This window comes from Calliphora vicina, chromosome 1, assembly GCF_958450345.1.
Source record: "Calliphora vicina chromosome 1, idCalVici1.1, whole genome shotgun sequence".
Lineage (NCBI taxonomy): Eukaryota > Metazoa > Arthropoda > Insecta > Diptera > Calliphoridae > Calliphora > Calliphora vicina.
The window spans coordinates 139,828,862-139,855,802 of NC_088780.1; the positions used below are offsets into that span (position 1 = coordinate 139,828,862).

The 26,941-nt window shown below is 30.0% G+C and overlaps 6 protein-coding genes across 6 annotated transcripts in view; 3 read left to right on the forward strand and 3 right to left on the reverse strand.

The window, feature by feature from the left end:
- ATPsynC (ATP synthase, subunit C) overlaps positions 1-26,941 on the forward strand; it is a 345,384-nt gene that overhangs the window by 252,749 nt on the left and 65,694 nt on the right. The window lies entirely within an intron of this gene.
- LOC135963947 (Golgi to ER traffic protein 4 homolog) lies at positions 1,795-3,044 on the reverse strand. Its single transcript, XM_065515963.1, has 2 exons — positions 2,602-3,044; positions 1,795-2,541 (listed from the first exon to the last, which is right to left on the reverse strand). Exons 1-2 carry the CDS (start codon positions 2,968-2,970, stop codon positions 1,912-1,914), a joined length of 999 nt encoding a protein of 332 aa, XP_065372035.1. The 5' UTR covers positions 2,971-3,044; the 3' UTR covers positions 1,795-1,911.
- LOC135958039 (meiosis-specific nuclear structural protein 1-like) lies at positions 5,196-6,876 on the reverse strand. Its single transcript, XM_065508905.1, has 2 exons — positions 5,569-6,876; positions 5,196-5,510 (listed from the first exon to the last, which is right to left on the reverse strand). Exons 1-2 carry the CDS (start codon positions 6,792-6,794, stop codon positions 5,378-5,380), a joined length of 1,359 nt encoding a protein of 452 aa, XP_065364977.1. The 5' UTR covers positions 6,795-6,876; the 3' UTR covers positions 5,196-5,377.
- LOC135963949 (BTB/POZ domain-containing protein KCTD9) lies at positions 8,332-9,800 on the forward strand. Its single transcript, XM_065515965.1, has 2 exons — positions 8,332-9,036; positions 9,099-9,800. The coding sequence occupies exons 1-2, from the start codon at positions 8,416-8,418 to the stop codon at positions 9,543-9,545; spliced, it is 1,068 nt and encodes a 355-aa protein (XP_065372037.1). The 5' UTR covers positions 8,332-8,415; the 3' UTR covers positions 9,546-9,800.
- TrpRS (Tryptophanyl-tRNA synthetase) lies at positions 9,833-13,769 on the reverse strand. Its single transcript, XM_065515964.1, has 5 exons — positions 13,501-13,769; positions 13,213-13,441; positions 12,963-13,145; positions 10,214-10,793; positions 9,833-10,157 (listed from the first exon to the last, which is right to left on the reverse strand). Exons 1-5 carry the CDS (start codon positions 13,679-13,681, stop codon positions 10,047-10,049), a joined length of 1,284 nt encoding a protein of 427 aa, XP_065372036.1. The 5' UTR covers positions 13,682-13,769; the 3' UTR covers positions 9,833-10,046.
- Vps16A (vacuolar protein sorting 16) lies at positions 16,051-20,412 on the forward strand. The gene is made up of 12 exons (XM_065515966.1): positions 16,051-16,225; positions 16,299-16,488; positions 16,547-16,823; positions 17,644-18,332; positions 18,386-18,513; positions 18,680-18,828; positions 18,898-19,019; positions 19,081-19,242; positions 19,383-19,654; positions 19,722-19,853; positions 19,914-20,114; positions 20,180-20,412. The coding sequence occupies exons 1-12, from the start codon at positions 16,170-16,172 to the stop codon at positions 20,325-20,327; spliced, it is 2,526 nt and encodes an 841-aa protein (XP_065372038.1). The 5' UTR covers positions 16,051-16,169; the 3' UTR covers positions 20,328-20,412.

The window sequence follows — 26,941 nt, forward strand, 5'->3', positions numbered from 1 at the left end:
AGTCTCCCTGTCTTTCCCTAAGTTCTATGTATATATGCAGGCATAAGTAAATATTTTTATACCCTCCACCATCAGTGTTAAGGATATATATGTTTATCATTTACGAATTTATTAAAAATCTTTCACTTATATTAATCATCATTAGTATTATATATCATTAGTAGGGGGCGGATTTTCATGCATTTATTATTGGAAAATATGCGCCTAAAATATGCTTCAAAAAAATCAAAATATGACCTCAAAATTTAAAAAATATGCACTTATATTTTTATGCAGAAACATAAAATAATTAAGTATGGAATTCGAAATGTCCAAAAAATACACAACACTGTTGCCAGCAGTTAGAACTCTTTAAATTATACCAGGAATTAAACAAATAAAGTTCTAAAACTAAAATAATTTTTCTTCTGAAAAAACGATGGACGATATATTAATTGTAATATCTTGGTATGAATACTTGTTTAAATCCATAATCTTTAGAGCTTCTCTATTTTGATCGTGCTGTAAAGTAGCATCCAACCTTAATATTTATCTCGTAATAACCAAGCAATTAAGCAATTAGTAAATGTATCGCTTATAGAGGGAAATAATATCTGATCACTTGGCTGACTCCAATTTATATATTTTGGGTCATTTGACGTGATATTTGTAATGCAGAGAGAAGTCAATTGGTTACTTTATACATCCCATGGAATCTAGCATAAAGACAATTATCACTTAAGTGTCTCTATGTAATCTATAGTGTCGTTATAGTTATCCAAAATCACTAGTTTACGACAGTCTCGTAGAAATTACTGTCAGGAGCGGTAACTGTGTATGTGAATCTTTCGATAACGAAATCACTTATAAATCGAATTTGCAATTAAAACAAATATGAATGTTTTTCGATACATTTAATGATTTTTTGATACTTAAAAAAACTAAACTTTTTTGAAGAAGTGTTTTGAAATGATAATTTTCAATTACTGTTAAAGAAATGCCAGTTTCTCGATGTCGAATGAAGTTAGTTAGTAAATGTTATCTACTGCTATTTCTATAATAAATTCGACAAAAAAAATGTCGAAATAATGTATTGCCCATTAATGACAAAAAATTATATTTTTATTAAAAATTGACATAATATGCATATAAATATGCATTTTGAAGTAAAATATAACAAAATATGCATTATCAATAAAAAATGCAAAAATATGCACTAACAAATCTATGCCATTTTGCAGCAAAATGTGCGATTCAGATAGATAATTGGTCTACATTGTATTTGGACGTTCGAGAAAAAACATGCATTTGCATATAAATCCGCCCCCTAATCATTAGTATTGTTTTTCTTAGAATTGGGGGTAGGATGGTGATTTGTCATATCAGAATAATTTCTATATTATAAAGTGTACGAAAAACTCAGAAACGAGGTATAAAACTCCCGAAAATATTAACCCATTATGATCCAATTCCAGATTTAAAATTCGTCTACCGTAAGCAGCAGGTTTGTAAGTTTATTTTGCTGATCTAAACATATTCAGCCCAATTATGAATAAAAACTTCCCGGGAGTTTTTTCCCATTGAATTTGAATAGAAAAAATGGAAAAAAAACTCCCGGGAAATTTTTATTAACAATTGGGCTGATTGTGAAAAAATTTCTGAATACTTTTCAATGCAGGGTGCATACATCTAGTACACAATAAAAGTACAATACATTTTTTGGTTATAAGAACATTTTCTTACAATAAGTATGTATTTTGTTAAAATTAAAACACAATTAACCAAATCAAGTCAATGTAAGAAACAAATATTAAATTAGATATTACCAAATAAAAAAAAAATAATTATTATGTGGCAAAAATTAAAAATACAAACTTTTATAAAATTAGCAACATTTAATATTTTCTACTCCCACCAGACTGGACTTGCTTGTCAGTCCAAGGCATGAGCTCCATCTCCATGCCCACGTTCACCCTGCTCTTCATCGTCGTCATCATCTATTCCCTGAAGTAGACGAGATATAACATCACCGAACATGCCACCGAATCGATTATCAGACGGTGACGCAGGGGCATTAGCTCCAAAATGTTGTACACCAATCTTGGCTAAATATTTTTCGAAGGCTGCATCACGGTCCAGTTCTGTTTTATATAGTGTACACAACGAACGGAAAGCTTCTAGATTCTTAGTGTCCATTAGACGAAACAAAAAATGAACGAAATTTAAAAGGGGCTTCTTAAAGGGAGCCTCCTTGCGGTTTATTTTGGGATGATACCGGGTGTATGTGGTGAAAGTATCTTCAGCTGTTTTACGATCATTTACACTGATTTGCTGTAAAACTGCCTGTAATATGAATAGATCCACTTCGCTATTAAAGCCTTTCATTTCATTGATTTTTATTAATATACGTCCACAAAGATTGCCATCCCGACATAACATGTAATAGCGTCTAGCTAATTCTGTATTGCCTTCAGCCCAATACACTTGAGCTAGTATTTTATACAGAGTTGGATCACCAGGATAATTACCAGATATTTCTGAACTCCACTTAATGGAACGATTCTAAAAACAACTTTTGATTAGTGTTATTCGCTAAGATTAATCTTTTGATATTTCACTTACTATTATAGTGTCACGTTCAACAGTTGTAGGACTTAATCGTGTTATCAAGTTACCAATACGCTCTATCCATAGGTCGCCATCCTTGCAATTACCTCTTTTTTCCAAAGTATCTAATATTAATAAACCCAAATCCGCAGCACTTGTTTCTTGTTGCTTAGCAATCAATTTCATTGACCCTTTGTAGAGTAACTCCAAACAGTCGTCATATTTTCGCTGAGCTGTGTAACGAAAATACAATGTACGATACATTTGGTGGGCTTCATAATAGTTGCCCGCCTCAATGGAACTATCTAATTTGGCCAAGACACGACTAACACCGCGCTGGCCTCTTTCCGTTCCCGACGAAGCTGTCTCGGATGCCGTCATCATATTTAACAATATTTTAAGAACTAATTGACACTTTCCGATATAAATTTGTTTAGAGTGTATATATAGTTCTTATTATCAAGCTTAGATGTGATATATACGTAAATGTTGTAAATTTTTTATAAAAAAAATTCTGCAATACGTGTTTTAATGTCGAATAAAATAAAATGCTTCTTCTTTTGCAACACCGACATCAAGCTCACTGATTATGATAACATATAATGTCAGAAGTACAAATATTGCCAGACGAAATATTTAATATAAGGTATTATTTATATAATGGGAGTAAACGAAATTCACGCCCTAAATAATTATATTCTCATTATTAGATTATTGTTAATTTACTGCTATATGCATAAAAAACCTTATTGTAGATTTAAAGCACAATATTTGTTAACGATTTATAAAACTATTGTATTCATAAACGTTTGTTAAAGGCACAATAACTAATGTACTGATTTCTGTCTAAGCTGGCAATGCTTCTCATTTATTTCCTCTTTTTCGTTGTTAGTGTTGCTTTCAATTAGGATAAAATATTCGTTGATTTTCTTTTTTTCATTGATTGTTTATAGTAATAATACTGTTACGTTTTAACCTTTTCAAAACGCTAGTTTATTTCCTTAAATAAACCGGATACTTTTGATTGCAAATAAAAGCCGTTTAGTAGTTTAAAAATTGTAACAACTCTTTATTTATTCAAAATGTACAACAACCACAGAATTAAATAGCCACTCAATGTTTTTTATACACGTTTATAAATTCTCTGAAATACAGACACAATTTATAATGTACACGAATTTATTTGAAAAACACAACACACTTTAAGGCACTCAGTTGATGTTTATTCGAAAAGCGTCTCTGATAAACTCACTAACGACTGCAACCTCTGCCACTATTTATAACACTGCCATCTGCACTCTAGATTGCTCTTTAACTGTCAAAGTTCGAATATTCTAGATCATACGCCATCTGTGGTGTACTTTCTACAATGTTCTTTAACTGAATATTCGAATTCAAACAGCGTTGCCAACTTACGATCAATGGTCAACTGAAAGCTTTTATTTAATAATGCCCACAGATATGTTACAGTTTGCTATTACAGCACTATTATTTGAAAGCATTATGCTACTTTTAAATAAGCCCTTATAATCGTTATATTTGAATTCAAGTACAATTTCGTAACAATACATTTTTGAAAATAACAACTAATTTTTAGATAAAAAATGTATATCTGATTCTAGTAAATTTATATTAAGCTAAAATGTATTAATGTACATACAAACTTTTTTATATAGTTTATTTGAATTATTATGATAATACAAACATCACTGTTTTATAAATTTATTTTTATTGAAATTTTTTTTTAATTTTAACAAATTTTAATGAATTTCTATGTGGAAACACATAATTTTAATTCCGGAGTGGGTATATTAGATTTTGTGGACACATTTTATTACTGTTAAACGTAAATGACAAAAATGCCAATCAAAATCACTTGTGAACCTCATGTAGTTCACTGCCGGAGGAATATCAAACAAAATCATATACTATTAAAATGGAACTCATTCGCCAGCGGAGTGGAAATTGTGCTCTTTTACTACATTACCAGGACAAGTACTCTACATTGTGAATACCACTAATGTTTTTAATGTTGTAAAACAGGGTTATCTATTCATAATTTAAATTTCTGAAAATATCTAATTGAAATCAATGTTGGCTAACTATTCTTAACGGATAAAGGTAACAGTAATGTATTTTCTGTTGCTTCGATAATGGTATTTCCGTTACTGTGGCCAAAAAACAATGTCGATATTCCCAACTAATAGGAATTTATAAATACATACATTTTTTGCGCCAACATTTTAGAATTTTTAAATTAGATGTAAAAAATATTCTTAAAAACCTAAACGTTTAAAGAGTAATCTTTAATTAATTTTAATATACATACATGAAAATAGAAAATGTGGAAAGATTTATTAATATAAAATATACATATACAGCCCAATTATGAATAAAAATTCCCCGGGAGTTTTTTCCCTTTTCCAATTTTTCCTATTCAAATTCAATGTTAAAAATAAGAAAAGGCAAAAAAATCCCGGAGAAATTTTAATTCACAATTTTGCTGATATTATTTAAATTAAATTTATATAAAATATATCTGCACATATATCACTCATTTGCGACAAAAGGGTTATCAATTATATTATTCTTTAAATAACTATGGTCCAATTAAGAAAAATTTAAAGTGATATATATTTGAAGATTCGTGTTTTTCAATTGATTTGAAACTAATCTATTACCGATAAAATGTGTGTAACGTTTGACAACAAATTATTTGTAATACTGAATGCAAAAGTCCAGTTTTCGTCGCACATTTACGGTATATATATATTCAACCATATGGTTATAACTATGTCTTCTGTCCTGGTAGAGTCAGAAACTCTTTATCAGACGATCTTAGAACTCCAGGAGGTAAATAACTTAATAATTCCTTCGGAGCATCACTTAGTATTCGTTTACGTTCCTCTTCAATTAGTTGGTCCCTAAAAAATTAAAGATGTTAAAGAATTATTTAGCTAAGAATTTTTTTATAATATATACCTCTCTCTTTCGCCGCTTATTAACTTTTCAAAATCTACAATTCGGTTCCTTATTGCATTTGCTCTGTGACATCTTCTTATTTCAATCATTTCTCTTAGTGCTTTACTATGTTCCAACTTTTTGCGACGGCGTTTTTCATCAGACAGTAGATCCAACTTATCGCGTTCAGCCAAATATCGCAAATGTTCTTCACGAAATTTTTCTTCTTCCTCTTTAAATTGTCTCTCCTTTTGAATTTGAATTTCTTGACGATAATTTTCCATTTCAATGCGTAATTTCTCACGTTCTCTGACTTTTTTTATTAAAGTTTCTCGATAACGCTGATCCTCTTTTGCTTTACGTTCTTCCACCAAAAGTGAAAGCAGCAAACTTTCACGCTTTTCCTTTTCCTTGTGTAGTGTAGATAACTGTTGCCCTATTTGTTCACTAAGAGCCTCCTTTTCTTTTTGAATGCGTATTCTATCTGCAACCATTTGGGACTTTATGTTGTCACATTGTTTTTGATAAGCTAAATTACGTTCGGTATCATCAACATTTCTTTCCTTTTCCAATTGTCGTTGTAATTCTCTATTGCGATATGACTCTTCCATTTCCTTCTTACATCTTTCACGAAGTTTCTCAGCCTCTGTGCGTTCAGACATTTCCTCATTTTTAATTCGTTTAAGTAGTTTTTCCATTTCATCCCTATCTTTAATGACATTCTCAAATTCTTTCCTACGTCTTTCTCGCAAATCTCCAATTTGGCATTTTAATATACCACGGAAAACATCCTTTTTTTGTTTTTCCTCCTCTTCTTGCTGTAATATAGACTTACGTACAAGTTCACATTCAGCCGCAAATTGTGCATTTTCTTCACGTTTTTTACTAATTTCATCATCTCTTTGCTGTGCTAACATTTGTTGCTGCTCCTTTAACTGCTTGGTCACCAAGGCAGATTGAAGTTGTTTTTCTAGTTGACGCAATTCATGGCTGTTTGCGCGTAACTGTTGTCGTCGTTTTTGTCTTAATATGTCATTAACTTTGCACTCTCGCAATTCATTGCAAATATCGGAGCTTTCTTCCAGAAATTTAGTACGTGGGTTTTCAGCAGTTGCCAATTTTTCCACATCTTTTAATTGGTCAACTTGTTTATACTCATCATGTACTAATTTCAAAAAATAAGAATCGCTTCCTTCAGTTTTTTCTTGAGCACATTTTTTAATATTACAGTATCGATTGGGAAACATTTTTTAAATATCAATTTGTATATTTATAAAATTTTATTTTGATCTTTTTTGCAAACCTTGACAACAAAATTGAATAAACATTTAAATTTAAATGCACCTGTCGTTTTGCTCGAGACGTATAAATTCGCCTTGGTTTTGCTGTTTTTGTTATTAAAATAAATTATTGTAGCAAGGTGGAGTCAGTCAAACATCTGATAATTTTTTTTTCGCTTTTTGGTTCTAACAACTGTCAAAGCTTGTTTTTATATTTAAATATCTACATATTCTAAGCTTATTAACAAAATATTTATTGTTTACATAAATAAGTAAAGCCCTCACTATTCAATTATCTACACTATATTAAGTTTAAATACTTATTTGTTTAATTTTTCATTTTGGTATTTTGACATTTGTTAAGACCAATCGTTGTTTTTGTAGAACTGACACCACCTTGTATGAATTCGCCTTGCATTGTAGCTTGATAACACGGCGAATTAATAAATGTATTGATAAGGTAACACTGTTGCATAAGTGGTCGGACCAAGGTGCATTTAATAAGGTGCCATCGGCAGCACAGCTGTTTATAGAAATAGCACGCACAAATGTCAAACTACATATATAAAAAATATTCGCCCGTACGTCCGTATGTCAAACTCTATATATAAAAAATAAGTGAATTCGCCTGTATTTATTTCAATTCGCCACTGCTGTCACCTTGTTAAATACGCCTTGGGTCGGACCATAAAGCGGATTAATCGGAAGCTGGTTCAACATAAAACGAATCGTGTTATGTCAATCCGCAGTTTGCGAACGCCTTGAAAGAAACAAATGAAGCATGAAACAAGATCATTTGTTTTTACCTATTTTTTATTCAGATAACCGGTTTTGCTATACTGATAAGAAACATGAAAATGTAATTAATTTTTTTCAAAACCAATTTGTAAACCCCATAGCAGAAGAAAAATCTAGATCTTTATTATTAATTATAATTTACTTAGCTTACTAACTTTTAATTTTTTCGTGAAGATGCTACACATTTGAGTAGCGAAATATTTTAAATAAAAATACATCTCAGATTGTTAATTTTTTCCCTTAATATGCTATACCACATATATACATATCTGTATTATACAATGCAGTACCAAAATATTGAAAATTAAAATAAATTTAAATTCGTTAATTAAAAGTAAATGACAATTAATAACGGGATCTTAATTTGATTCCAGTAACAGTTTATATTTTCATAATTAATTCACTGTTGATGTTATATGTTCTGAATGGCCTGCCTTTGGACGGGCGCGCAGATTATTAATTAAACTAAGATATTGCAGACAAACATTTTAAAGTTTTTATTCTTGCAATTAAGAGAGCTATCAACACACAAAAAATGATGCAAATTTATGTAGTGTTCATTATTTGTTATTAACATAAATAAATAAAAGATTTGTGTATATTAATTTACTTTGTGTAATTTGTCATCAGATCTGGCATCATTTTTATTCGAATGAAAGCCTAAAGTAGAATATGTGTTAAACTAGTACCAAAATAAAATATAATTATCAGATGAAATTTCTTGAAGGGGCATCAACATTTTTGTCTCTTTACAATTAATTACAAATTTAAAAGAAAAAATCAAAATATTATGAATATTGACGAAAACAATAGCAATACTGTTTGTAATAATAATGAAAATGCTAAAAATATAGAAACAGATCTAGAGAATAGCTGTTCCGATACTGCTAACAAATTTGGTGGTTCCGTATCTATGACCGCAGTTATGGCCAAGGAATTTCCATCTTCCAAGTGGATAAAACTAAATGTTGGTGGTAAGGTATTTCTTACCACAATATGGACATTGGTAAGCAAAGAGCCGGAGAGTATGTTGGCACGTATGTTTTCACAAGATGGAGCTATGCTACCTAGTAACCAAGATGAACAAGGGGCTTATTTAATAGATCGGAGTCCGCATTATTTTGAACCAATTATTAACTATTTAAGACATGGCCAGTTAATAGTTGATCAAAATGTCAGTTTGGAGGGTGTTTTGGAGGAGGCAAAATTTTTTGGTCTAGAAACGTTGGTTAGCCAATTAGAACCACAAATATTACAACAGAATCAGTCAATGGATAATGTACCTTTGACTCGAAGAGATGTCATTAAGGCTTTAATACAAACATCACAAATAACAGAGATTCGTTTCCAGGGCGTGAACTTAGCAGGTGCTGACTTAAGAAAGCTGGACTTTCGTAACATAAATTTTAAGGTTTTTCCTTGCAATTAAAATTTATTCATAATTCTGTTTACAGACTAAACATTTATTTTCAGTATGCTTGCATGCAAAGATGCAATCTATCACACGCTAATCTAACATATTGCTGTTTGGAACGTACGGATTTGGCATTTGCCAATTTAGAATGTGCTCAACTTGTATCCGTTAAAGGTTTGTGTGCCAACATGGAAGGTGCCAATTTAAGGGGATGTAATTTTGAGGACCCATCCGGTTTACGCACTAACCTTGAGGGCGTTAATCTTAAAGGTGCTTGCTTAGAAAGTTCTAATATGGCAGGCGTCAATCTTAGAGTGGCCAATCTTAAAAATGCTAATATGAAAAATTGCAATCTACGAGCTGCAGTATTGGCGGGCGCAGATTTGGAACGTTGTAATTTATCTGGCAGTGATTTACAGGAGGCCAATTTGAGAGGAGCTAATCTAAAAGATGCTGAACTTACTCTTATGGTTACTCCATTGCATATGGCTCAAGCCATACGCTAAATTATGACATCGAACATTGCTTTAAAAGAAGTGTTTGATGCATTATTTCTGTGATGCCTCGTTCTTTTTTATTCTTTGTACAAGAAAAATATATTTAATCATTTCCTTATGTATTCATTTATTCCAATAATGTGACTTTTTCATGACTACCTACCACTTTCCTTTTTAGAATATAAGTTTATGTGAATATCTTCATTTAATTTTATAATGTTAAATAATTTAAATAAAAAAAATCAAATTATATTTTCACAAAAACATTAACCACTATTTAAATTAAAAGCACATAATTTTTGAAATACATACATAATTAAATTCATGAAATAATTTATTAAGTAGTAAGCATTTTGTTAATTATTTCTTAAAAAAAACATACAAAATTAAATTCAATAATTTAAATGTGACCTTAGGTTATATTTTAATACAAAAGCAAATATCTAAGTATACAAATGTACGATTTTTTATGATAACATTGGAAGTACATACATATATAAATAATGTAATTTAACTATTGCCACCAAATTTCAAAGGACGTATTTTCATAAAATCTTGCAATATTTCGTCGGTAACTAGTTTCCGAGCGGCTTGGTGTTGTTCCACGATCGGAGTAACAGTCTATGAACAAAATATATCAATACAGGTACGAACAATATATTTGTCAAGAAACTTACCTCGATTGCTAATTTTTTAATTTCTCCAGTTAACATTTCACCCTTGCTGTAGGCTAAACGAACTCTTTCTAATTCATTATCATCATCCAAAAAGAATTTCAATAGTTGATAAGCCACATCAATATCTGGATTGCCACCCAAAGCTCTATGTTCCTCGACGGTGGTACGACCTCCAGAAAATGCATATTTATTAATTTTATTTTTAATTTGTTTCGGTGTATCCGTTAAAAATACTGCTGAATTTTGTTCGCTGGCAGACATTTTCGATTTTGCTCCCTGTAAAGCCGGGAAAAATGTTGAATGTATTAGAGCACATTTGGGATAACCTAATCGTGGCGCTACATCCCGACACATTCTGAAGTATGGATCTTGATCGATTGCACATGGTACTAAACAATGTACCTTACGATCTCCAAATATGAACGGAAATGTGTTCGAAAGAGCAGGAGCAGCCTGCACAGCTGGAAATCCAATTTTTCCAATAAGATCTGAATCTCCAAAACCAAAAATACCCTTAACTTGATTAAATGTGACACATTTTTGGATACGTATAACATTTTGATACATTGCTGGACATTGGCTATAAAAAGAAAATAAATACAACATCTATTGAAATTATTTAATGCAGATTTTAGATTAGTTTAGTAAGTAGAAAGGCGCACCGCCGATCATAAATATGCATATTTCGCACGTCGATTAAAATTTCTTTAAAGAAAATATAGCTTTTGAGTTTTTTATCCACAACCAGACATCGAATATTGGATGTAAGATTCCACAACAAATACAGCCACCTATTTAGGGACAAATATTTGATTTTTTTTATCGAATGAACTTCGAATTTCAGTACACATACGTACCTTGGTACTTTTTTCAAAAGTATTTTTTGCCCTATTTTATATTGTGTACTTTTATTTTTTTTTTTAATAAAAATTGTTGCGCCGCCTCTCGAATTTTCGAACCCAGGTTGTTCGGTTATAAAGCAGGAATCTAAACTAGACTACATTATATCACTTCGTTTATTTTCATATTTAAAAAACTGATTTTATTTTCAATTGTTCACCAATGATGAATTATATTAGTTGAATTCTATTGGTGTTGAAAATAGAAACAGTACAGACAAAAACTTTAACCCTAAAGGGAAAATGTCGGGTAAACAATTTTTTCAAATTTCTTTTTCCAAACCAAGTGAACGCAAAGGAAATCCAAAATTTCTTTAACAAATTTATAATTTACGTTTTTTTTTGGTGAAATTAAATGAATAATTAAAAAAAATTTGATGCTATTGTAAATTATTAACATAGTTACACTCAATTCCATTTGATAAAAACTTTGGAATTTTGACAAAAAAATAATGGACTTGAATTGTAAACTAGCTATTGCAAAATTTAAGTGAAATCGGATAATTAGAATCCGTGCCGGAAATCGATTGAAACTTATAAAATTTGGAAAATTACTTGTTTTGCTTTCTTAAAAAATGTTCGTATTTCAATAATACTGTTTAAATGTTTGGAATAAGTAGTCAATGTTTTATACCTTGTAAGAAAGTTAATTTCCTCTAGATTTATTTCAAATGTTTAAAAAATATTATTTAAAAATATTTTTTTTTTAAATCAAAAGAAGGACCATTATTTACCCAATTTTATAACTTTGAATAGATTTCCGGCACGGGTTCTATTTTGCAATGCATAGTTAGTTTTAGCTACTAACGAACAAAATAAGACACATCCAAAGCAAATCTATTTTTTAAGGGCTTGTCTAATGTACTACGCATTACTAATTCAGTCCAAAATTAAAGAAGAAGTTAACATCAATACATTTTCATTAGTTGCATTTTTTTAATAAAAATTATAAAACTTGGAATAATAACATCGTCATTTATGTGATTGGGGGAATAACAGTATGATAAATAGACAACAAACTAAATTTAATCACACTTGCTCATAGTCCATTTATTTAAAAATAACAGTAAAATGTCAATAACATTTTACTGTTATTTTAGCATTGTACCTTATTATTTATCCCCAAATATTACAAAAAAAAGGAGAAGATAACATCAAAAGATTTTTTTCTTTTTGTATACATTTTATTGCGTTTTTTATACAATGACGATACAACTTTGTAATATTTGTTCTAATAACTTCGCAATTTATTTAGTTGGGGAAATAACCATATAATATGCAACAAAGAATAAATATTTATTTCATCATATCCAATAAAAAATAAAGGAAATTCCCCCTAGCACTTGTTGTTAAATAAAAAGCTAATCTATTATTTCTAGGCATATGTAAGTTTAAATAAATAAATATTAAACATATCGTCATCTAAAAAGAAAACCACCCAATCTAACTTTTAGGAAATGTTAAAGCATAAAATATTTAAAATTTTTAAATATACTGATAAATGTAATAAACATATTTTAGTAATACAAGTAATGCTGAATTTATATTTAGTGAATTATAAAACGATTTCATTAAAAAAAAAAATCTCAAAATTATTTAAAAGAACAAGTAAGTGTTACATCGGCAATACTGAATCTTATATAAAACAACAATCAAGTTGTTTCTGTTAGAGACGTTTGCAATTTTTTGTAACGATATGTAATTTATAATTACAATGCAAAATTAAACCCCCGTTTTTAAGATATACAGAAAGTATAATACTAATATGTATACAATATATTGATTCCGTTTAAATAAAAAAAACTCAAAAAAGGGTCTTTATAATAGTCACGTTTTCATCCTTTACTTACCCCATAAATGTTAAGTTATTAAATATAAATGTCTTCTCTGCATCAAATCCCATAGCAATGATATCTTTAGCATTCTCATGAGCCAATTTAATTGCATCTTCTACTTTCAAATCTTTCCACAAAGTCTTCTCGTCATCAGACATTTGAATTACCAAAGGTACATCAAAAGTTTCTTGAAGATATCTAAAGTTAAATTATTGAATAGAAATTATTAACCAGAGTTATACATGAAAAAAAAGACCTAACTTACCTTGTCATTATAAATGGTATCAAATGACCCAAATGCAACGATTCCGAACTAGGACCACGACCGGTATACAAGTAAAAGGGTTTACCTTGTTCCTTCAATGTTAAGATAGTACTTAGTTCGCGGTGTGAAAAGAATATACCACGTCGTATCAAATGATGAGCAGGCTTACCACTTATCTTTTCAATACGAGCTATCAGTTCATCATCAATTCTGGAGGAACCGAAGCGTTCTAGAAAATGTTAAATCAATAAGTAAACAATACTAGGGAAACACTATTTTTTAGCTTACTTATTAATTTTTCATAATCGATTCCAGTGGCACTGCTACTAGCCACATTCCATGGATCGACAATATCATTTTGCTCATCAATAACAGTAACCTCAACACCCGTTGCAGTCTCTTCTATTTCATTAGGATTGAGAGTTAAGGCATCAACGCCTTCAGCCACTGCAATTTGATTATCACTCATGTTCCCAGTCTATTTATTTATTTAAATCAAACAATGCACTGCAATTTCCTTTAAAAAGTGACAGCAATACTAAACGTGTCGTTGAATAAATACTATTCGGCAAATGATGACACATGTTTTACTGCTTGGCCAAGGCGAATTCAATATAAGGTGAGAGCAAAGTAAATTAATAAAGTAGACTCAGTAGAACAGCTGACTATTTTTTTTACTTTGGTCTAATCTGTCAATTCACTTGTGGTTGTTGTGGCGAAAAATACAACAAGCCCAAAAGCAAAAACAACAACAGGCAACTTTGACAGCTCAGACCTTAAACCAAAAACAAAATTGCTTGTGGTTTTTGTAAATGTTGTATTTGTTGTAGTACTGTCGCTACTTTATTAATTTACTTTGGGTGAGAGCAATTCTACAAAAAGTACAACATTTACAAAAACCACATGCAATTTGTTTTGTTTATGTTGGCTGTAAACTGTCAATTTGACAGTTCTAGCCTCTATACTAGTGAACATGGTGTAATGATATACAAGGTGACATTAATCAAACAGCTGATAATTTTTTTGCTCGAGTTTGTTTACAACTTTAATCTTGTCAAAATTTTTTTTTGCTGTAGTTTGTATACATTATGTCAGCTGTTTTTGACACTATAAAAGTTATTTGTTTTTGTATTGTTGTATTTGTTGCCGTAACGCATACACCTTATAATCATTACGCCATGCTAGTGAAGAAAAAATAATCAGCTATGGTATCAACACCACCTTACGGTGCGTTTACACATGCAAGTAGATTGAGGAAAGTTGAGAATACGTATTATTATCGAAAATGTCGAAAATACATCGAAATGTCTACAAGTTGCTTGAGCGTTTACACATGCAAGTAAAAGTTCATTTTAAAAATGTCGTCAAAACGTAAACACATTATTATTAAGAGTTGCCTAGGATACCACATACATATATTTGTAGGGAAATAATTGTTATAAATAATTATTATTATTACTTTAATGAGATTAGTGCTCTTAAATTAATTTAATAGCGTTCTTTATTCATATTTGAAGAGAAAAAACAATTTTTTTTACAAATATACATAAAATAAGTTAAAAATATAATAATTATTTTACCACAATCCAGTAATTTTTTTTAAATTTTTTTAGTTAGGCAACTCTGTTTGTGTTTTTGACACTTTATTGCAGTAAGTGTCAAAAAATCACTGTCCATCGAAATTCACTAGGCAGTGAGCTGTAAGTGGCTGCATGTGTGCTTGTGTTAGTGCAAAAGTGTGAATGTATTGTGTTTTTCGAACTGTTACTTGCATGTGTAAACGCTAGGTTATGCTTGGTGTAAAAAGTAGGGATTTACCCTTTAATGCCGACATGGCAACGCTTTTTATTTTGTCTAAATACTACGATTTATATTTACACATTTTTTGTCGTTAATATTTATAATTTCTGTATTGGCGGCCTTCGACCGGGCGAAAGTGTTTCAATTGATCTTGGATGTACCACAAACTGTATAACTTATTTATTTATTTGTTTTAATTTATTATTGTACCGTTTTTATAGTCAGATTTTGTTCCGTAATATGGCAAAAGTTATTATCCAAAATCTCCAATAATTAATATAGGACAAATGCATTTATATGGCAACACTTAATGTTATCCAAAATCTCTAAATATATAAATCAAGGTGCATTTAATAAGGTGCCATCGGCAGCACAGCTGATTATAGAAATAGCACGCACATATATATAGAGTTTGACATACGGGCGTACGGGCGAATATTTTTTTATATATGTAGTTTGACATTTGTGCGAGCTATTTCTATAATCAGCTGTGCTGCCGATGGCACCTTATTAAATGCACCTTGATATAAATGCTAATACAGCTGATCCAAGGCGAATTCATACTTGGTGGAGTCAGTCAAACCGTTGATTACTTGTTTGGTCCGTCAAAGCTGTTTTTTATACTTCAATATCTACATATTCTATACTTATTAACAAAATATTTATTTACATAAATTACTGTTCAAATATTCACACAATTTTAAGTTTTATTGCATATTTTCTTAATCTTTAATTTCTGTTTTCTGACATTTGCTAAGACCGACTGTTATTTTTGTACAACTGCCACCAAGGTGCATTTAATAAGGTGCCATCGGCAGCACAGCTGATTATAGAAATAGCACGCACAAATGTCAAACTACATATATAAAAAATATTCGCCCGTACGTCCGTATGTCAAACTCTATATATAAAAAATAAGTGAATTCGCCTGTATTTATTTCAATTCGCCACTGCTGTCACCTTGTTAAATACGCCTTGACTGCCACCATCTTATATAAATTCGCCTTGAGCTGATCAAAACAAATTTTCTCATTTCACTTTATTCTCTGTTTATACTGTCATAATTTATTTTGTTTGCAAAAAATGCAACAAAATACACTTTGAGTTGGTGCAAAAATTAAACATTTAACAAAAGTTTAGAAAATTTAAAAATAATAATGCCGATTATGTATAATACTGGTGATTGGTTCGTTTTAAGACCCACCACTTACAGGTAAATACAAAAAAAGATAAAACTAAAAAATAATATGGTTAACACCCATTTTTAAATAACCACTTCGATATAGAAAATTGGATTTACACACACCAGACTGGCCATTAGATTTGGATTTGGAATATATGAAAGTGGTATGTGCTCCGTATGGCGGACCTTTGGCTGTGACAAGAGACCCTAATCAGATTGTGCCGATTAAAGGAACAGCTAAACCAGTTATACGGATATTTGATACAGTTGGCCAAGAGCTGGGGAAAATATGGGCAAGTTTTAAGAAATTTTAATTTTTTTTTTATTAATAAACATTTTTCATAATTTTAGTGGAATCATGGTAAGCTGATTTCAATGGGTTGGTCAGATACGGAAGAGTTGATTTGTGTACAAGACGATGCTTTAGTTTTTATTTACGATATGTTTGGAAATGAAAAAGATTCCTACAGTATGGGCCAAGAAGCTGGTTTAACCAAAATAGTTGATGCTAAAATATTTCAATCATCAACTGGAACTGGAGTGGCCGTTATGACCACAAATGGACGTGTATTTATAAAGCTTAATAATATGAAAGATTATCGTTCACGTCTCTTACCAGAAATTCCAAGTAAGTAAAAATATTATATAAGTATATAATTTCGTTTCCTATATTCATTTACTACAATAAAAAGAATTATTATTATGTATACTTTTGTATAGGGAGTCGATTCTTTCTGTATATAAAACAACTTTCCAATGCTCATAAATAACATAAATCCTAATATATCAGTTATGCTTTATGAATTTAGCAAATTCCATTTATACATGATTGAGTAATTCTCTCAAGTAAGAGCGCTATCTTCGGCTAAAAAACGAAAAATTGAGTGAATGACATTTTTTGGTGAACTATGTATCATTAATATCTAATGATTGATATTTCAAAGACCTTTCCTATTGACTATATTAATATCTTATTAATCCAGATATAGATAAAAAGTAGGTAACAAATCGAGGTAGTCGTGATTTTTTGCTTATATATTGCGCATATATTGATGTATGAATCGTGTTTGTAATTTTCCAAAAGTTGGGTTTAGCAAATGAAAAGTACCCTTGCCACTAATGGTGAATAAATGGTAATTTCATGGGCGATGTTCCCGAATTTAAATAGCAACCGGAACATGACTATAGCCGATATATTGATGTATCAGTTATGTTTGTAAGTTTCTTAAAATTGTGGGGGGCTTCAGAAAGTTAGTTCAACAGAGAGACGGATATGACTATATAGCCATATCTAATGAAAAATATGGAAACTAAAAACGGAATGACAAGCTTCATTAAATCAGATTTGCTTGATATTTTAAATGGCATCATAAACAGTTTATGGTCTCATTTGGTAAAACGAGACAATCAAATGTTTGAACAAATATTCATTATTCAAATATTTACAGAATCACTATCAGAATGCAGTTGCTGGGAAATTGTAACAGAAGAGCGGAACAGTTATTGTCTCTTGGGAAGGGATCGTGAAGTCATTAAATTATTTTTGGGAGAATCTGTGGGTTCAATAACACGTAATTTAATCGATAAGCCCTTCGAACGCATAATTTTAATGTCCGTATCCTATAATCATCAAAATTTGGCTTTGTATACCAATAATGGACTTTTATGGATGGGTAGCGTTGATATGAAACAGAAATATTGTGAGTTCGATACTGGACGCAAAGACATGCCAAAACAAATCGAATGGATTATGAATGTTGACAACTCACAGTCCGATGCTGTCGTTATAGCATATAATTCATTTTTATTGGTTGTCAATCGCAATGGTGACAAAAATCTTTTTAGCTATGATCCGGCAATTTTTTTGGTTGCAGAAATGGACGGCGTTCGCATATTAACAAATAATACTCATGAAATGGTACAAAAATTACCAAAATGCGTACAGAATATTTTTGCCATAAATAGTCAAGAACCCTCAAGTTTTCTATTTGAGGCTCAGAAAAAATTCCAAGAAAAATCCCATCAGTCAGACGAATACTTAAGTCTTTTTCGAGATCGTATGGATGAAGCCGTATATGAGTGTATAGAAGCGGCTGGTTATGAGTTTTGTACAGAAACACAAAAATGTTTAATGAGGGTAAGATTGTTTTTCTTTAATAAACGTAATCTGATCTACACATTTTTTTGTAGACGGCTTACTTTGGGAAAGGATTTATAAATTCACATAATCCAGATGAATATATCAAAATGCTGAGAATTTTAAGAGTTTTAAATGGCTTGAGACATCCTAAAATTGCCATGCCTTTAACCATTAAACAGTAAGTATATTTTATATATAAGAAAAATGATGATACCCGAAAAACAAATGAAGTGACCTGGTCACAAACGAACTCTAATGTACATATGTATATTTTTACTCATTTAATCAATAATGTTTGGCATTCCTGCCGAACACATAAATATTGTTTATTAATTTATTTACAGATTTTTACATTTAAAACCAGATGTTATTTTAGGACGTTTAGTATTTCGAAAACACTACGCTATCGCTATACAAGTTGCAAAACATTTGAAATTGCCAGAATCGTGGATATTAGAACATTGGGCATATCATAAAGTCATAAACGACAAGAGTATGTACATATAAATAAAGTTTTATTCGAATATCTAGTTTATGTATATTTTATAATTAAATTTTTTAGACGATCATGAAGTTGCTCGTAAAATAACGGAGAAATTTAAAAATCCTTCCGTTGAAGGTATATCATTTTGCAATATAGCAGAAAAAGCACATGCTGCTGGACGTGATGAGTTAGCTATTAAAGTCAGTACATTTATTTTAAACTCGTATATATATGTCTAGTTATACTTATTTAAATTTTCAGTTGTTGGAGTTGGAACCCAGAGCGTCTTTGCAAGTACCTCTATTGTTAAAATTGGGTAAATATGATCGTGCTGTTCAAAGCGCCACACAGTCTGGGGACACCGAATTGGTGGCTACTATATTGTTGGAGATTAAAAAAAAAATGATGCTTACAAATTTCCATGTGAGTAAACAAGTAAATTTAAAAAAAGAAACTTCATTAAAATCAATTACTTCTTAAATTTTATTTAGAGAATTTTATGATTGATAATTATAAATAAAATAAATAAACAAATACATATAAAATTAAATGTTGATTTTCAGATGATCATACGCGAGTATCCAATGGCTTTAAATATTTATAAAAAAATGATGAATGAGTGGAGTCGTACCGCTTTATACGATATTTATAATACCGAAGATGATCATAAATCAATTGCCGAATATCATTTTCGAAATGCTCTCGAAAGTGAAACTTTAGAATCCAATCTATCAATTATATCCAACAGTTATACACAAGGCCGTCGAAATGTAGAAGCTGAACTCTGTTCAGACACAAGTAAATTAATGAAGTTACAAAAGGCTTTAACAACCAAGTAAGTTTGTTTTATCTATGTTTTATTTTAATAATATTTACTAAAGTTAATGTTTTTATTAATGTAGATATACTAAGATTTTTGGCCAAATTACATTCCATGGTTTATCCATACATGATACAATAGAAAAACTTTTAGAGTTGGGAGAACTTAAAGAAGCTGAAAAAATTAAAAGCGATTTTAAAGTTCCGGACAGAAGGTGAATTTGAATAATATTTGAATAATAGTACAATGTTGTCATGGTAACTCCCTGTTTCAGATTTTGGTGGTTACGCATACTAAGCTTATCCAGTAAACATAATTGGATTGAGTTAGAAAAATTTGCCAAAAGTAAAAAGAGTCCCATTGGATATGAACCATTTGTTGAAGTTTGTCTTAAACAGAACAATTTAACGGAAGCACGTAAATTTATAATCAAATGTCGTGATGATCGTAAATCACATTGGTATATCAGAGCAGAGTAAGTTTTTTTTTGGCAATACTACCTTTTAATTTTTTAAATAACACATACTTATAAATATTTAGACTTTACGAAGAAGCTATTGATACAGCATTTGAACAACGTGATCTCAATACTTTATATGTACTTCAACAAAAATCGACTATGCTAGGCAATCGTCAACAATTAGATAAAATTAATGTATGTATTACTATATTGGCTTCTAAAAAATAAAGCAAAAATTTGTCATATTTGAAAATTATAAGCTAAATAATCATCAACATTTAAACAAATATACAATTTATATTTACACCAAAAATTGTGTTTATACTTACACCATAATCGTATACATATTTCTTCATTAGCTAGCAATTACTTTATGGTAATGTCCATTAATTTCTTGCAGTATCAATCAGTATTTAGCAGGGGTTCAAATTAATAAATTATTTCTAGTTATAATGGTTCACCAAATTTCAAATTAGAATTTATTTTAATAATTTTTAACTCAAAAAAAAGATAATTATATGCATTCGCCCAACAAATGATTTAACGGAAAAGTTAAGAAATCAATAACTTATTCTATCAAACTTTTGGTAACATTAAAAAATTTGTTTCAAAATATTTATTCATACAAAATTTAATAAAAAGGCAATTGTTTTATAGGATTTTTTTATTAAATAATCCATATATTTTTAATTTTAATTTATTTTTATTATATAATGTGTGATTATATCATATATTTTGTATGTATGTATGTATGTATGTATGTATGTATGTATGTATGTATGTATGTATGTATGTATATGAAGAGCAGATCACAAAAAAGCAATAAAGAAAATAATTTTACTAGATCTTTATTATATTTTTTAAATATACACATCTGCTCAAAATAATAGATACACCAAAATTTATTTTTTAAAAACGAAAAAAAATAATGGTATATTGTAAAATTATAAAAAAAATTCAGTCGATTTTTATTTATAGTTAAAAGGAGAGTAAAAAACAAAAACAAAATATTTCATAATTAATAATAAATATTATAAAGTAAATTAAATTTCTTAAATTTCGAAAAATTTGGTGCTCATAATAATAGATACATTTTTAAAAATTCTTATTAAACAAAAGCTAATAAATTTTATCTTAAAAAAATTAGTTTATTATTAAAGTAAAGCTAGTATCCAGTATATCCACCTTTGTTTTGTAAAACTTTCTCCACTCTTCTGGGCATACTGGATATCAAGTTCTGACACTTCTCCAATGGAATCTCGTACCATATTTTTTGCGTTTTCTCCCATAAATCGTCTTTATTTTTGAAAACTTCCTTCGAAAGCCTTATCTTTAATTCACTCCACAAGTTTAAATCAGGGGATTGGCTGGGCCAGCTTAAAACAGGTACGTTATTCTCCAAGAACCAGTTTTTAACTAATCTTGAACTATGTTTTGGGTCGTTGTCCTGCTGGAATGTCCATATTAATGGCATATTTTCCGATGCATATGGAAGCATTACGTTTTCCAATATGTCTCTATACCCACTAGCATTCATGGTATCTTCTATTCGGAATATCGGACCAACACCATTCCATGAAAAGCAACCCCAAACCATTATGTTTCCCCCGCCATGTTTTACCGTCTTTTTTGTAAATTTAACGTGGAATTCTTTTCCTTTTGGTCGGCGTACATTTCTTTGGCAGTCGTTTCCAAACAAATTTATTTTTGTTTCGTCGCTCCATAAAATATTTCTCCATTTTTTTTCGCCTTCACACCCGGACCATTGTAAGTGCTCTTTAGCAAATTCTAATCTTGTCTTGATATTTTTTTGGCGCATTAGTGGCACTTTTCTGGCAATTCTTCCCGGCAATTTAGCTTGTAAAAGACGACGACGAACTGTTTGTGGACTGATTTCGTTACATAGCTCCGCAGAAATAGCTTTCGATGATATGAAAGGGTCTTTTTTAACCATAAGGACGATCCGCCTATCTGTTTCTGGAGTGGTTTTCTTTGGTCTACCGCGAGTTTCTCTTTTTTGTTTTTTAGATAAAGCATTTTGGACAAAATGTAAAGATCTTCCTATGCTCTTTGCTATTTCCCGTAATGATTTTCCTTGATTTCTCATCGTTTGAACAATTTTTTTCTCATCTTCGGTACAATGATGATTTCGTCCCATTTTCTTCAAAAGAGTCCTATTTTTTATAAAATTGTTGCTAAAATTTAAATTATACTTACTGTTTCACGTAAATAGGAACAAAAAATTGCACAAAAAAAAAATTGTATATAAACAAATTACAAATTACTGATGTGTATCTATTTTTATGAGCAAATATTTTTTTGTAATTCAAATAAATTCATTTTTAAAAATCAACATGAAAGCAAATAGTTGCCAGATTTTTGACTGACATGACATTGCCAGATAGAAATTTTAATAATATGATGTATTCTTAACGCTTGCGAGGAAATTTTCAATGTTACCGCCATTTAAATTTTTTCCAATTAGGTGTATCTATTATTTTGAGCAGATGTGTATGTATGTATGTTATTTATTCCTTATAAAATATTTTTTTCACAAATATGTATTTATTTAATTATTCCTGATTTCAAACACACAATTTTTATAAAAATCAAAATGCAGTCGAAGTAAATAAGTTAACGTATGATCCCGAATAGGGATCTATGGCAGCGCGGACTCTTCCCTCCTGCTGATGTCATACGGATATATACGGATGGCTCTAATAGGGGCAATAGGGTCGGTGGAGGTTTCTATATTGAAAACTTTGGGATAAGATCCTACTTCAGGCTACCTAACTTCTGTACTGTTCTTCAGGCGGAAATTACTGCCATTAAACGCGCAACCAACTGGCTGAGGTATTATCGAATATCTGGTGATATATGTATATTTACTGACAGCAAGGCTGCTGTTAACGGAATAGCGGGTGTCTTTACGACATCTAGGTTAACCGAGGAATGCCGGGTATCTCTAAATGAGATAGCGAGACATTCTAGGATAACGCTTATATGGGTCCCTGGACACGATGGAAATCAGGGTAATTGTATAGCAGATGATCTGGCCAAAAGGGGTGCGATGTTGAGTGAGGAGGCGATCGACCCCTTTTCTGGTATTTCCCTTGTTAAATGCAAGATGGCTGTTCAGCAGAAACTGTATGAGACTGCACAAAACAGGTGGACTAATGAACCTTCCTGTGCCACAGCGAGGTCGACTTGGCCCGTATATGATGCCAACAGGACGAATCTACTTGTAGAATACCGTCGTGAGCAAATAAGGCTAATTGTCTCCTTTATTACAGGGCACTGTTTAATCGGGACACATGCTAGAAGATTGGGCCTACGGTACAATGATTACTGTAGAAGCTGTCATAATGAAGAAGAGGAAGAGACTGTATATCACCTTTTCTGCCAATGCCCGGCTCTTACAAACCTGAGGGAACGCATCCTTGGATTTCCATTCCTATCATGCTTGGACGAGCTATCGAGGATGAATCTTAGACGAATCTACTCCTTCATCCGGGAATCTGGCTGGTTTAACCTGGAGGCAACGGAAGTATTATAAATACCCTGTTGTCTACCCCTTGGGTATCACAATGGGATCAGATTTAAATGGACCCAAGTGAGCTGCTTGAGGAGCAGCAGCCCATGGAACCTAACCTAACCTAAATAAGTTAACGTACTTACATAATTACATAATATATATATATCTATGTATACATAGACAGTGCCAAAGTAAATACACAAAACATAGAAATACACAATAAGATATATTTTGAATTTAGAATTTAAATATATTTTACTGATTTTCAGTTACTTAATTTATATTTAAAATAATTGAGTGTATTTATTTTTAATGCATATATTATGTACACATATTACCTCGAACAAAACGAACAATTTAAATAAGATTTGTATAATATAAAGTTGAAATAAATAACCAAATCAAATTAAGGACTTAATTTTGTAAATCACGTCACCAAAGTAATATTTATGTGCATATCAAAAACAAAATTTCACACATTTTAAAAATTTGTATAACAAGTTAGCGAGCTATATTCGTCTGTGACGAATTTTATATACCCTGCACCAAAGTAAGAACAAATTTTGGATGATTACAAATTATTATTTTTCCCGATTTTGACCCAGTGGATCCGAATATGTATGGCGTTATATACATCGTTGGAAAGGCCTTTCATTAGACATCCATATGTTAATGACTTTGATAAGATATTGATAAAAATAAGTACATACAAAATCGAGATAGTCGTGGTTTTTTGCTTATATCTCAGTCATTTGGAATATCTCTATTGGTTTAGGAGTTATCAAAAAGAGCTATATGTAAATCATATACCTGTTTAAGATCAAAAACTAATTAAATCTTTTATATTATTAATTTTCTGTCAAATAACTATATCTTCAAAATAATGATTTGAAGAAAATGTAAAAAATAATGTTAAAGTTAAATTTGTATATGTTTTTTTATATTTGCAAAGTAATTAAGTACCACTTTATTCAGAAAAAATATTGCAACCATTGTGTTGAAGATATTAGCAAAAATATGAGATTGCGTGACGTTACCAAAGACAGAAGTGCGGTTTAACTTGCATTACAAAATTGCATAACTCAGCGAATTGGGCAAAACTTTGTGTATAAAACCTTTTGTAGTAGGATTTGGAATAATATACATACATTTATTTTCCAAATTATAATATTTAAAAATCTTTCCTCTTTTTATTTGTTAGCCTTAGTCTGACGTAAATTACATGACGTTACGTTATTTAAATTTCTATTTGATATATTTTTTGGTTAAGAAATAAGAAAAAGCATTAGGCTGGGTCGAAAAAGGTTGTGATAATTTTCTTACTTTGGGTTTCTTAAAATTGTTTTAAATTACTAGCTAATTATCATCTGATCTGTATTTTGGAAGGAAATAATAACCCGTCACACTTTTTCAAATCGATCGTTTTAAAACCTATCGATTTCCATCACATAGGCGATTATTATATGGTTTGGCGTTATTTGCATTTACAAAATTCATGAAAACGATGAAATAATTATTTGCTGAATCGCTTATTTTGCCAAATATTAAACCAATATGAACATATTATGTATTAGGTAGAGTAATGTTTTTTTTATTTAAATTATTGTTTTAGATGTGAATGTGTAAAAGTAGTAGTGGTAGTCCATTTATATGATTTAATAAATATAAACTATTTTATATCTTAAATTTGTTATTATGTCTATAACAGTTTTTATTAAATTTATTATTTTGTTTACAATATATTACATTATTATATGTATTTATATAATAAATAATAATTACGAAGAAAACAGCAGTCTTATATAAGATGAAATATTTCTTTTATATCTTTTTTTGTTAATATTTTATTTTAATTAAATTTTGTAAGTTATTTTTTATGTGAAATTTGCGAGTTAAGCCATTAATAAAATAATCGGCCCAGTTCTATAAATAAAACCAATTTTTGGAAAAATATATTAATTTTTGGTGGTAAATTAGAGGAGTAACTTTCAAAAGGCAGGCTTTTGACTTGAAGATCAGCGATTAAATTGAAATTAATATTTTATTTGCTAGTTTTATTAATTTGTCAATATTGGCCGTTTAATCTTTTGCCAAAAAAATACCAAACTACAAACAGCTGATCTTATTATTACATATTTGGCTTTTGATCTCCAAGTCAAAAACACGTCTCTATTTTCGTTAACAAATAATTAGAGAATACATAAACTAAGATAGACGAATAAAATTTCATATTATGATTGTATTTAATTCGATTCGGAAGGAAATCTTTTAGAATTGCAATGTATTTCGAATATTTCCGAAATAACCTGAGCGGTTACTACGTTACCACTCAATCCGAAAACGAAAATGTTCGAATTTGTGTGCAAAATACATTGTAATTCGAATCGAATTAGGCAGTAACCCCCCTGAATGAAATGATTTGTGTTTTATAATGAAATTAAATTTTATTAAAGATTCCTACTTAATACTAGGCTAAAATATTTAATTGTTTATTTATTGTATAAACAGTTATAATCAGGTTATATTTGCAATAACTATTATAATATTTTAATATCGAACACACACACACTTAAGCAACATTAAAACCAATAAAATGTATACAATCGTTTTTAATTTTAAGAATTGGATTTATTATATTTAGTATGTCTGGTTTTTACTTTATTAATAAAAATAATTAATTTGAACAGACGAATAAACTAAAAAATGCATAATGAATATAGTATATCCATGTCCGTAATGTATGAACACAATAAGTTCGTAAAGGATATTCAAATACAAAATATAATCTTAAGATATTATTACACCATATTCGGTACATAAGCGGTTATCGAATATACTAGAATTAAAAATATAATTTTGTGGTACAATTATGATGGAAAGTGAACGCATTATTGATACAATTGAAAAAATCCTAATTTAATTGATACAATTGAAAAAATATATTGTTGTATAATTATAATTTTTTTGAATATTTGTATATGGACATAAATAGTTTAACAAAATAATACAAGAAACTCCTCACATGTCAGAAAAACAGAATGCAAACATTTTTATGAATCATAAATATAAAATATCATAAATTTATATATGCTTGATAAACGTGATAATACCAACATGTACATATTTTAAGTAATTTGACACTCGAATTTAAATTTAGAGGAATATCTTCCAAATAACTTCAGTCAATAATTAGAAAACATTTCAAATTACAATGAATCATGCTCATTACTTGTAAAAAACATATATTTAAATCAGAATTTTACATACACACACTTTTCCCAACAAACTTTTTTATTCGACCAAAGCC

Bases quoted from the DNA above. Each gene is read 5' to 3' on its own strand.
- Vps16A (XM_065515966.1), top strand. From the start codon at position 16,170: ATGCCGATTATGTATAATACTGGTGATTGGTTCGTTTTAAGACCCACC. The intron at 16,226-16,298 runs GTAAATACAAAA...ACTTCGATATAG, and splicing joins TTAAGACCCACCACTTACAG to AAAATTGGATTTACACACAC. The intron at 19,243-19,382 runs GTGAGTAAACAA...GTTGATTTTCAG, and splicing joins TGATGCTTACAAATTTCCAT to ATGATCATACGCGAGTATCC.
- TrpRS (XM_065515964.1), bottom strand. From the start codon at position 13,681: ATGAGTGATAATCAAATTGCAGTGGCTGAAGGCGTTGATGCCTTAACT. The intron at 13,146-13,212 runs GTAAGTTAGGTC...ATTTAACTTTAG, and splicing joins ATACCATTTATAATGACAAG to ATATCTTCAAGAAACTTTTG. The intron at 10,794-12,962 runs GTAAGTAAAGGA...TTCTTTTTATAG, and splicing joins AATAACTTAACATTTATGGG to CCAATGTCCAGCAATGTATC.
- LOC135958039 (XM_065508905.1), bottom strand. From the start codon at position 6,794: ATGTTTCCCAATCGATACTGTAATATTAAAAAATGTGCTCAAGAAAAA. The intron at 5,511-5,568 runs GTATATATTATA...TTAATTTTTTAG, and splicing joins ATAAGCGGCGAAAGAGAGAG to GGACCAACTAATTGAAGAGG.
- LOC135963947 (XM_065515963.1), bottom strand. From the start codon at position 2,970: ATGATGACGGCATCCGAGACAGCTTCGTCGGGAACGGAAAGAGGCCAG. The intron at 2,542-2,601 runs GTAAGTGAAATA...AGTTGTTTTTAG, and splicing joins TTGAACGTGACACTATAATA to AATCGTTCCATTAAGTGGAG.
- LOC135963949 (XM_065515965.1), top strand. From the start codon at position 8,416: ATGAATATTGACGAAAACAATAGCAATACTGTTTGTAATAATAATGAA. The intron at 9,037-9,098 runs GTTTTTCCTTGC...ATTTATTTTCAG, and splicing joins TTCGTAACATAAATTTTAAG to TATGCTTGCATGCAAAGATG.